Source organism: Polypterus senegalus, chromosome 11 (genome assembly GCF_016835505.1).
Source record: "Polypterus senegalus isolate Bchr_013 chromosome 11, ASM1683550v1, whole genome shotgun sequence".
NCBI classification, from domain to species: domain Eukaryota; kingdom Metazoa; phylum Chordata; class Cladistia; order Polypteriformes; family Polypteridae; genus Polypterus; species Polypterus senegalus.
In genome coordinates, this window is record NC_053164.1 from 93,648,600 (window position 1) to 93,661,548 (window position 12,949).

The following is a 12,949-nucleotide window of genomic DNA, read 5'->3' on the forward strand; positions in this document are numbered from 1 at the left end:
CAGAGCGCTGTAAAAGACTCATTGCAAGTTATCGCAAACGTTTGATTGCAGTTATTGCTGCTAAGGGTGCCCCAACCAGTTATTAGGTTCAGGGGGAAATTACTTTTTCACACAGGGCCATGTAGGTTTGGATTTTTTTTTCTCCCTAAATAATAAAAGCCATCATCTAAAAACTGCATTTTGTGTTTACTTGTGTTATATTTGACTAATGGTTAAATGTGTTTGATGATCAGAAACATTTTTTTGTGTGACAAACATGCAAAAGAATAAGAAATCAGGAAGGGGGAAATAGTTTTTCACACCACTGTACATCGCTCCTGAAGTCCCACACTTGGAAGATGATGATACAGCCCTTGGGTTTTTGAGCAGCAACCAGAGAACCTCAAACCAAGTGGAACTGAGCAGCTCCAAGCTTCCAGAGAGTTCATTAAGATTTAATGTCATATTAGTAGTTACATCCTTAGATACATTTCAACAGCTTTTTTGAGGAGGTCAGTGGCAACATGCTTATCTTGCTGGTGATTACTACAGAAAAGTCAATGGACTTTTGTTCTGAACAGGTATTTTCATTATTACACAGATGATGTATAGAAGTCTTGACAATGCATTTCTTTCAAATAAGTAAATAGCATTTGATGTGCTTGAAGGCACCAGAGGAAATAAAAAAGTTCTGATTTCAAAACCTCAAGCACTTCTTCACATACAGGCCCTGGACAGTCTTGTCATGTAGCTACGTAGTTGATGTGGACAGTACTGTTTTGTTATTCGCTTATATCAAAGGTCGCTCCTTTTTGTGTGTTTTCTGCATGGCTGCAGTCTTGCTGTTGATGGTTGCTATACAGCATTGCTACCAAGTGATTCGGCTGACTTCTTAAATCTGGCATCACATAATTTAAAGATGAAGATGCACTGTGTGACGTATTTACATATTGAATTAAAGACTGAACCTGTTTCTCAAGCATTTATTTTCATCAGGAGTTAGGGAATGGTTATATGACTAGAAACAAAATATTTTTGGTTAACATTTTGTGATTTTCATGATAATTTTTTCTAATGCTTCCAGTTAATAAACTTTTGTTTGTTTTTCCTCTTAAAAGTGTTCCCATTTCCCAGTCTTTTTTACACTGCTTGAAGTTTCCACTGCGCTAGATCATAATGTTATGTGCTCCATTAGCTGTTCTCCCACAGATGGAAAATGGTGAGCCAGAAACGTAAAAGGATAGGGACCAAATGATAAATGTAGAAAATATAATGAGGTAAACTTCAGAATAGAACCAAGAAGAGTTTTAAGTTCAGGATTCCTGAAACAAAACATGAAATGAATCGTAGTCAGAGAACTACATGCAAAGTGTTAAGCAAGAAGTCAACAAAAGATCAGCACTCAGCAAAATAAATGCAAATAGGTATTTTAGACGTATTCACAGTGACAGGAGGAGGTCAAGTAAGTTGTCAAATATCAACTGGAATGGACAAGTTTCACTCTAGATACATGAAACACAGGGTGAATCTTTAAGTGAATTGTTAACGCCAGCTTATAAGATGCTGGAACCAAACATTTAACAATACAATAGGGAACAATACAACATGGAGCCAGTTTTCAAGAAGCAACTACAAGACAAATGTCGTATAGTGAGCCATACATTTTGTCCAACCCAAAACTCTTGGGCCTCCCAACATTTGCGCACAGCAAAACATTTGGCTTTGGTGTCAGCAACTTTTAGGCTTTCTCCCAATTTATTCCAGATACTATGCAATCAAGAAAGTTAAGCTAAAAGAGAAGGAACTGCTGAACCAACTATAGGAAAATGTAGCAACACTGATCTGAAACCATTCGAATGGAGACAAATTGTTTTCCGAATAATACCGCACATTACTGGCAAATTCAATTAAAGGCAGACAAAATTTACAATTAGAATGCAAAGAATCTGCCATACAATTTAAAGACTTTTCCAAGTCTGTCCATTAGATTGAGGACAGTATCCAGACGATAATCATACCTGAAAACTCATTGTTAAATGAACCAATCTCCAAAATGCTAATCCTTAGAAAAAAAATCTAAATTAAGATAAAAGTTTAAAAAAAGAACTGTAAGACTGTGTGATGTTTGTACATTAGCTTAGTGAGTTAGAAGCAGGTAGATAAGAGACAGGAGAGAGGGACTTGAAAGTGTAAGGAAAAGAGGCAGCAGAAATTGAAGCTGGAGACCACGGCTGGAAAAGTGTGGGTGTCCATTTCACTTGAATATCAGGGACTACTCTGAGAAACTAAACCCATGGCCAACTTGAGAAAGAGATAACTGCCCTCTTCAGTTGTTACTACTGTATATTTTGATCATTGAAGAAAAAACCTTGAAATAAATTAGAACTAGAAAAAGATAAGATTGAAAGCAACTAAAAAGTCTTCATGTTAGCCGTAGCTGAGCTTCAAAGTGTATCCACTTGTATAAATCACGAAACAAGAAGAGTGACGCTGGGGACTGCTATTCTGCATGTATGCTATTTGATATACAGTATATAACTTACTCATAAAGCCACCATCTTTGCTCATCACACAAATCTTTCAATGATTCTCCCCTAAAATTCTGTCATTTTTTCGCAGGTGTTAGTCTGTTAGTACCCCATGGTGCCATTATGGAGGATACTTCTTGGGAGATGTACATGATCGTCAATCAACAGGAGTCCAGGTAAGAACGTGACCACCTTGAAAAAACACCCGACTGCACAAAAGGTTTGTAAGATGATGATCTAACTGCCTTTAGAGCTTCCTTTTATGATGATTAAACTCATACAACTTCATTTCACATCCTTATACTATTATTCTTTTTGAATTGTTGCAATGTCTGAGGTAATGTATGTCAACAGAAGAATGGGCGCACCAGATTTGGTTAATACAGAAGGATAAACCGCTTATGAAACTGAGGTGCTTTTCTTCATAGAATGATGTTTATATCCAGTGTTGTGCACACCTCACAAGAATTAGCTCAAAGTGCAGTTCACACAGATTAAAATGAATAAATTCACATTCATAGTTCACCATTTCAATTTTGAACTAGTTCATGTTCAGGTCATTTCGTATTTTTAAAGAGGAGAATAAATGACCCATGAGTTTACCTTTTTTCAATTTTGTATGCCTTATAGATAGATTGAAGAGTCGCATAGTGTGGGGGAGGAACGATCTCCTCAGTCTGTCAGTGGAGCAGGACAGTGACAAAAGTCTGTCGCTGAAGCTGCTCCTCTGTCTGGAGATGATACTGTTCAGTAGATGCATTGGATTCTCCATGATTGACAGGAGCCTGCTCAGTGCCCGTTGCTCAGCCACGGATGTCAAACTGTTCAGCTCCATGCCTACAATATAGCCTGCCTTCCTCACCAGTTTGTCCAGGCGTGAGACGTCCCTCTTCTTTATGCTGCCTCCCCAGCACACCACCGCGTAGAAGAGGGCACTCGCCACAACCGTCTGATAGAACATCTGCAGCATCTTATTGCAGATGTTAAAGGACGCCAGTCTTCTAAGGAAGTATAGTCGGCTCTGTCCTCTCTTGCACAGAGCATCAGTATTGGTAGTCCAGTCCAATTTATCATACTGTAGATAGATAGATAGATAGATACGGTGGGATGCAAAAGTTTGGGCAACCTTGTTAATAGTCATTATTTTCCTGTATAAATCGTCGGTTGTTACGATAAAAAATGTCAGTTAAATATATCATATAGGAGACACACACAGTGATATTTGAGAAGTGAAATGAAGTTTATTGGATTTACAGAAAGTGTGCAATAATTGTTCAAACAAAATCAGGCAGGTGCATAAATTTGGGCACCACAAAAAAGAAATGAAGTCAATATTTAGTAGATCTGCCTTTTGCAGAAATTACAGCCTCTAAACGCTTCCTGTAGGTTCCAATGAGAGTCTGGATTGTGGTTGAAGGTATTTTGGACCATTCCTCTTTACAAAACATCTCTAGTTCATTCAGGTTTGATGGCTTCCGAGCATGGACAGCTCTCTTTAACTCACACCACAGATTTTCAATTATATTCAGGTCTGGGGACTGAGATGGCCATTCCAGAACGTTGTACTTGTTCCTCTGCATGAATGCCTTAGTGGATTTTGAGCAGTGTTTGGTCGTTGTCTTGTTGAAAGATCCAGCCCCGGCGCAGCTTCAGCTTTGTCACTGATTCCTGGACATTGGTCTCCAGAATCTGCTGATACTGAGTGGAATCCATGCGTCCCTCAACTTTGACAAGATTCCCAGTCCCTGCACTGGCCACACAGCCCTACAGCATGATGGAACCACCACCATATTTTGCTGTAGGTAGCAGGTGTTTTTCTTGGAATGCTGTGTTCTTTTTTCTCCATGCATACCGCCCCTTGTTATGCCAAAATAACTCAATTTTAGTTTTCCAAAATGAAGCTGGCTTGTCCAAATGTGCTTGAGCATACCTCAAGCAGCTCTGTTTGTGCTGTGGGCGGAGAAAAGGCTTCCTCTGCATCACTCTCGCATACAGCATCTCCTTGTGTAAAGTGCGCCGAATGGTTGAACGATGCACAGTGACTCCATCTGCTGCAAGATGATGTTGTAGGTCTTTGGTGCTGGTCTGTGGGTTGACTCTGACTGTTCTCACCATTCGTTGCTTCTGTCTATCCGAAATCTTTCTTGGTCTGCCACTTCGAGCCTTAACTTGAACTGAGCCTGTGGTCTTCCATTTCCTCAATATGTTCCTAACTGTGAAACAGACAGCTTAAATCTCTGGGACAGCTTTCTGTATCCTTCCCCTAAACCATGATGGTGAACAATCTTTGGGTCATTTGAGAGTTGTTTTGTGACCCCCATGTTGCTACTCTTCAGAGAAAATTAAAGGAGGAGGGAAACTTACAATTGACCCCCTTAAATACACTTTCTCATTATAGGATTCACCTGTGTATGTAGGTCAGGGGTCACTTAGCTTACCAAGCCAATTTGAGTTCCAATAATTAGTTCTAAAAGTTTTGGAATCAATAAAATGACAACGGTGCCCAAATTTATGCACCTGCCTGATTTTGTTTGAACAATTATTGCACACTTTCTGTAAATCCAATAAACTTCATTTCACTTCTCAAATATCACTGTGTGTGTCTCCTATATGATATATTTAACTGACATTTTTTATCGTAACAACCAACGATTTATACAGGAAAATAATGACTATTAACAAGGTTGCCCAAACTTTCGCATCCCACTGTAGATAGATAGATAGATAGCTGCCATGCTTATTTTCAGAATAACGATGAGAGACAATGACATTAAATATTTTTTGTGCACTTTAATGATGTTTAACATCAAATGAGAACTCTTGAAGTTTACTTGCCCATGTAAACACGGATTATTAATAAACCAGGTTTCTTCCTTAACTGGGTTATTCGTCTTAACTTGGTTAGGTGTGATCACGTAAATGGACTCATTGATGTGGACCCCAAAGTACTTGCAAGGGGTACACCATCTCTACATCCACTCCCTCAATAGTGACTGGACATGGCGGTTTTTTGGTGCAGCGACAGTCAATAACCAGTTCCTTGGTTTTGCTGAATTTAACTTATTCTTACAATTCTTTCTGCACCGTGAAACAATGTTCTCTCCACTCACACCTATACTGTGTCTCATTCCCCTTATCAATGCACCCCATAAGTGCAGAATCATCTTAGAATATTTCCAAGTGACATGACCTGGTGTTATATTTGTTGTCTGGGGTGTAAAGTGTAAAAAGAAAAGGAGACAGAACTGTTCCTTATGTTGCTCGCATTCACATCAGAAACACAGTTTTCTGCCTGACAGATAGTCCCTTATACAGGACACCACATAATCATCCACCTGCATATCCCTGAGTTTACCCCTTAACAAGGATGGCTGAATGGTACTGAAAGTGCTGCAGAAATCAAATAATCCTTACTGTGCTGCCAGCTTTGCCCAGGTGAAAATAAGCCTTATGGAGCAGACAGATAATTGCATCTTACACTCCACTCTTTGCTCAACAGGCAAACTGCAATGGGTCCAGGGGGTCTATCACAAGAGGACTCATATAGTCCAGGGCCAGCTCTGAAAAGGTCTTCATGATGTGAGACATAAGTGCCACTGATCTGTAGTCATTAGATGAAAAGACGCCTGCCTTCTTGGGAACAGTAATGCAGGATGTTTTCCACGGCAGTAGCACTTTTTGAATCCTTAGGGACAGACTGAAGAGTCGACAGAGAATACCACAAAGTTTGTCAGCACAGGCCTAAAGAATTCAACGACTCAGCCCATCATATCCTGCCTTTCCCTATGTCTATCTTCCTCAGTTTCCTTCTTACTTGGTTTTCAGTTACATTTGACACCTCATACAGATTGTCAGAAGTGGACTTATCACTGGCCATTCTAGTTGACGTGGTATGAGATTTTGATGTATTAGGGATGATGTGGGGAGATCGGTCATTAGAAGAAGGTGAATGTTGGAGGGAAAACCTATTACAGATTTTGTTCTGGGTGTTAGCTTTGTTCACATCTCCTTCTAGCATCTGAGCCCTGGATTGCTTGAGTTCAGTAATTATGCCAAGGGCAAACAAGACATCTTTCATTTTATTCTAAAATAACATGATCCTGAAATTACTGGACATTTAACTCACAGAAGCAGCATGAGAATGAATGGAGGTTTGTGTCTGATCTTAGTAAATGAAATAAAAGGCAAATTAATACAACTATCACTCTCCAGATTGCTCCTGTCCTCATAACTTGCTCTGCAGAAATTTTGTGTCTTTAATTTTTTTTTTTTGAATAATGATTGTAAAGGGGAATTCTTAATACTCAGGGAGAGAGCATCAGAGAACAGGGTTATAGAAACAAAAAGGCTTCAAAAGTTCCAACAAATTCAAAATAGTGCTGCAAGAATCCTGATGAGTGTGCGGAAATATGAACACATTTCATCAATCCTTCGGTCACTTCATTGGCTCCCTATCCACCTCTGTATCGAATACAGACTCTTTGTTTACTCACCAGTGCATCCATAGAAATGCTCCACAGTATCTGATGGAACTCCTTGCACTAAAAACTACTGCAAGAAACCTCCGTTTTGCAAATACCCACCGCCTTCGCCACCCCTGTGACCAAACTTCATACAATGGGTGACCGAGCTTTTGCAGCCTAAGAACACAGCAGGCTGTGGGCTGTTTTAAAAAACAGCTAAAGACTTTTCTATTTAGGAAAGTATATTAACAAAAATGCTAAAATTATCGTTGTTTTATCTTTGTTTTTATCTTGCTTTGTCTTTGTTTAAACTTTTTATGTAACACTTTGAGGTTTACTGCTAATGTAAAGTGCCCTATAAATAAAATGTATTATTATTATTATTATAGAAAGGTGAATAATCCAATCATGAATGAGTACTTTAGAGGGTCCCAGCTCTTGCACAGGCAGTGTGGGTTGGAGACTGTGACTCTGGTGAATCTATATAACCCTAGAATGCTGTTGAGGATTATTTAGAAAAAGACAGGACGCTAGTGTAATGTGTCTAGTTGGGGAGTTACCTGGAAATGTTACTGGGTGGACAGTATAATTTTTTAACTTTCCTTTTTATCTGTCCTTCTTAAAATGAGATATTTGAATAAAGAGAACTACAGTAATCTACCTAAGAGGCAACAAAAGCCTAGTAACCTTCATCTGTAAAATTGTCTCTGTAAACTTGTCATAGCCTGACCTTCAACTGACTGCAGTCAGTTGGAAGTTCTACAATTATTTTAAAATTTTTATTTTTATTTTCTTGCACCTTCTAAGTTTAGTCATCATTTATCACCAATCATCATGACTGTTCAAGCATTCTTCGAAACCAATAAGCTTACAGTGAGAGACCAGCAGCTGCAAAGCAAAACACACCTACCTCAAGTGCAAAACAATACATTTAAGAAAAGGTGACACAGAGAAGTTCTACAGATTGCATGCCTGTTAATCAAACAAACCTCTCATTGAAAGCCCACTGTAATTACAGTATCAAGGTAGTGTAAATAAATGAGCTAAAAGAGCAATCACAGCCCTTTGAAAAGAGTCAAAATGACTGCTTAGCTCTTTAGAATGGAGGGCCATCAAGCTTTTACTTCGTGAACTTAATTGCACGTTATGAGTGGTGTATTGTATAATTATGTGCATTGCTTCTTTGCACCCATATTATCTATCTTCTGCCCAGATTCACATAGACCCATTTCTGAGTAATCAGAGCATTAAAAACAGTAGAGTCAGAACTCTGCAGAAACGTCTCACAACATATTCTTAGTGGTGTATTTTCACCACCTCCTCAATTTATTATTTGAATGTGACAGTTAACCATTCAAGTCTGCCCTGTAAGGCAGAAAGTGCCCAGATTTGACTGGATGGCCATCCAGGCCATTTTTGTTCATTAACAAAATACCCAGATTTGATAGGCTAGCTAAAGTTATCTTTTCTTTTATAAACAGTTATAACCTTTTATCTTGAAACAATGAGGTTTATTTAGGCAAATATAGCAGGCATCAATTAAGTACATAAAGGCACTATGTACATCAATCAGTCAAGCAGACTGAAAGTTCTGGCATTAAACGTATATAGCAGTCTTGCTCCCTTATGCCCATTAGTTTAGCTCTGTTTATAGGCAGCCATCTTCTGAGACCTGTGAATAGATAAAAACCTTTGAGGAAAGAACTACTCACTGATCAGAATCAGAATCACATTTACTGGCCAAGTATACATGCATACAATAAGTTTAACTCTGGTTTTTGGATGGCTCTCTGAGTATAATTACATGACAGACTAGTACACACCCGGGATACATACAAGACATACAATGTTAACATATGCATTCAAAGTGCAAGGCAGTGCAGAAAAAACAGTAAATATACGTAAGAGTAGTGTGAGATATGGGGTGAGGTTTGACCATACCGAGCAAGGACAGCTGAATTAACCATTTGTGAGCTTTATAGCCTCTGGAAAGAAACTGTTCTTCTATCTGCTTGTTTTGGTGTAGTTTAGTCTATAACACCTGTCAGATAGGACATGAGGGGATGATTTTCTCTACCTGCTTCATGACTCTTGAATAGTACAAGTCCTGTAAGGCGGGAAAACTGGTGCCAGTGATCTTTTCAGCTGACCTGTTTGTTGTAGCCTGTTCTTGTCTTGTTTAGTTGCTGATCCAAACCACACTGTGATGGATGAGCTGAGAACAGACTCCATGATTGCTGTGTAGAACTGAATCAGCAACTCCTGTGGTAGATTGAACTCCCTCAGCTGCCGCAGGAAGTACATCCGCAGCAGTGCCTTTTTTATTATGGAGTCTATGTTGGTCTTCCATGTCAAGATGAGGGATGAGAGAAGAAGCCTTATAAAATTGAAACAATGGCATTAAATGTGTGTGCTGTATCCTCATGCTTCATTTTTGGTTCCTTGTTTCAGGGAGATCAAAGGGAGCATGGGTATGAACTGGTATGGACACCTCCTTGAACCCCCTTCCTTTACCCTCCAATGACTATATACACTCCAGTTCAGTAATTTATGAATAGATAGATAGATAGATACATAGATAGATAGATAGATAGATAGATAGATAGATAGATAGATAGATAGATAGATAGATAGATAGATACTTTATTAATCCCAAGGGGAAAGTCACATACTCCAGCAGCAGCATACTGATAAAAAACAATATTAAATTAAAGAGTGATAAAAATGCAGGTATAACAGACAATAACTTTGTAAAATAAATGTGGAATTAAAGAGTCGCATAGTGTGGGGGAGGAACGATCTCCTCAGTCTGTCAGTGGAGTAGGACAGTGACAGCAGTCTGTTGCTGAAGCTGCTCCTCTGTCTGGAGATGATACTATTCAGTGGATGTAGTGGATTCTTCATGATTGACAGGAGCCTGCTCAGTGCCTGTCGCTCTGCCACGGATGTCAAACTGTCCAGCTCCGTGCCTACAAGAGAGCCTGCCTTCCTCACCAGTTTCTCCAGGTGTGAGGCATCCTTCTTCTTTATGCTGCCTCCCCAGCACACCACCACATAGAAGAGGGCACTCGCCACAACCATCTGATAGAACATCTGCAGTATCTTATAGCAGGTGTTGAAAGATGCCAGCCTTCTAAGTAAGTATAGTCAGCTCTGTCCTCTCTTGCACAGAGCATCAGTATTGGCAGTCCAGTCCAATGTACCCTCTGCACACAGTCACCTCTGAAGACCATGGGGTCCTTGAGGGGCCCGGACCACCTAAAATTCACCACCAGCTCCTTGGTTTTGCTGGTGTTCAGTTGTAAGTGGTTTGAGTCGTACCATTTAACAAAGTCCTTGATTAGGTTCCTATAATCTTCCTCCTGCCCATTCCTGAAGCAGCCCACGATAGCAGTATCGTCAGCAAACTTTTGCACGTGGCAGGACTCCGAGTTGTATTGGAAGTCCGATGTATATAGATTGAACAGGACCGGAGAAAGTACAGTCCCCTGCGGCGCTCCTGTGTTGCTGACCACAATGTCAGACCTGCAGTTACCGAGACACACATACTGAGATCTTTCTGTAAGATAGTCCACGATCCATGCCACCAGGTGTGAATCTACTCCCATCTCTGCCAGCTTGTCCCTAAGGAGCAGAGGTTGGATGGTGTTGAAGGTGCTAGAGAAGTCCAGAAACATAATTCTTACAGCACCACTGCCTCGGTCCAAGTGGGAGAGGGATCGGTGTAGCATATAGATGATGGCATCCTCCGCTCCCACCTTCTCCTGGTATGCGAACTGCAGAGGGTCGAGGGCGTGCCGGACCTGTGGCCTCAGGTGGTGAAGCAGCAGCCGCTCCATGGTCTTCATCACATGTGACGTCAGAGCAAAAGGCCAGAAGTCATTCAGCTCACTAGGATGTGATACCTTTGGGACTGAGATGATGCAAGATGTTCTCCAAAGCCTTGGGACTCTCCCCTGTTCCAGGCTCAGGTTGAAGATGCATTGTAGAGGACATATTTAGCATAGTCAGTATTATAGTCAGTATTAGTTTTTGGTTTATTTGAACTCATTAATATAACCTGTAACTGGTTTGTTTCTAGTGTGCACCACTGAACACTCTGATGCCTCATATTTGAAGGACCCTGTAGACACAGCAAGAACTCACAAATACCATTCAGACCACTGCTAGACTGGGAACTGAACCGGAGAACTATGAGGAAGCAATGCTAAATACAGTGCCCCTCTTCCTATTCTACCAGACATATTCATAAAGTTAATTTTATTGGAATTTGTTTTCTGCAATTTAGTAGTTAGTGGGGATAGCAGTAACAGAAATTATACTGAAGGATTACCTCATGTAATAATCTCTTATCACTGATTTAATTTGTTTTCCATGTTTCAGTATGGATTCACTCAAGTTTGCAGCACTATAAGAGAATATATACTTCAGTTAAGAAAAGTGAAGGGTGGGAAAGATGCAAGTTCATCTTGGTTTAGACAGTCAAACACGGGTGTGTATGCCGCCATGCATTTATGTACTTCCAACTGATTTTATTTTTTCTCATTAAGTTTATACCGAACCAGTTTTATGTTTTTCCTCGGTTCAACATCAGTTGTACTTGTTTCATAGTGGTTTTGAATTGTGTTTCAGTATTTATTGTCTTGTTAGTGTTGTTTTCTTTTTTGGGATGAGCATATCCCAGCTGTGACACCTCCGCAGATCAGTTCTACACAGCCTGGAAAGTAATTTTCATGTTGCTACGCTAAGCAGTGTGTATACCTTTTTAAAATTGATCTGAAATGGTCATGCTTTCAAGTGAATCAAATTAAGATATAAAATTTGTGCCCTGTCAAAAACTATATAAAAGCTCTGCTTCTCACTTACAAGCACCCTGCTCCTTGCCTTTTAATACCCCTCTGTTCAACTTTCCAATACCCTGCCCTTCACTCTTGGATACTCAATGCTGTACCCTGCACTTTCCAGTACTTCAAACTTTACCATCCAGTGCTTTGCCCTTCACTACACAATATTCCACCCCTGGTCTTCCAGTACAGCACCCCTCAACCTTCTTATTGGCTTTCAATATTCTGCCCCTCACTACTCCAGACTCTTCTAAAACTCCACTCTTCTAGTACTTCACACCCAACTTCTAGTCCTCTACTCTGCCCCTTCCAATGCCCCATACCCACCTTTCCAGATCTCTGCCCTTTATTTCTCAACATTCAGTTCTGCTCTTTCTAATACTTCACTTCCCTCTCTCCCCAAAGCCCTGGCCTTTGCTTTCCTCCCACCCTATTACTATTCAATAACTCATCCAACATTTTCCAGTCCTTTGCCCTTTATTACCCAGTACTCCAGTTTTTGATTTCTCAGCACTCAGCTCCTTAATCTTCCATGCCAGTCACTTCACCTCTCTTCTTCTAATATTCTGTCCCTCATTTTTTGCTACTCCATTTCCCACTTAATACCAAGTGCTACTCATTTCTTCCCATACTGTTCCAATCCATCTTGCATACAAAATGTTGAGTACTGATTCCAATCATTTTCCCCAACAAGCCACAAACCTAATCACCTCCAAAGGCAAAATAGGACATTGTAACCAGTGATCTCACTCCCACTTGCTAAAACTAAGGCAAGGTGTCAACTGATCATCTTGTTAAAGCACAGCCATTTTCATGGTAAATTGTCAAAAGGACAGCCACCTCACACTTCCTTCCTACAACGCTACTGCAGCTGAATGTTTTCCTAAACTACAGCCATTTTGAAAGTAAAATGAGGCCAACCCAATTTGCCAAAATCCTAATTTAAATTTTGAGTCTGTGGTTCAAAGAAATGTTGAAAAAGAACATTAGAACATTAAAACAATTTAGACTAGAACAGGCCATTCAGCCCAACAAAGCTCGCCAGTACTATCCACTTAATTCTTCAAAAAAACATTGTCTAGTTTTGAAAATCTCTAAAGTTTGACTGTCTACCATGCTACTTGGTAGCTTATTC

The 12,949-nt window shown here is 40.0% G+C and overlaps 1 protein-coding gene across 1 annotated transcript in view; it reads left to right on the forward strand.

Annotated features, from left to right (window-relative positions):
* unc5db (unc-5 netrin receptor Db) overlaps positions 1 to 12,949 on the forward strand; it is a 756,179-nt gene that overhangs the window by 637,631 nt on the left and 105,599 nt on the right. The window contains exon 11 of the mRNA XM_039769246.1: positions 2,599 to 2,683. Within this exon, the coding sequence (XP_039625180.1) occupies positions 2,599 to 2,683 (85 nt within the window). The remainder of the gene's footprint in view (positions 1 to 2,598; positions 2,684 to 12,949) is intronic.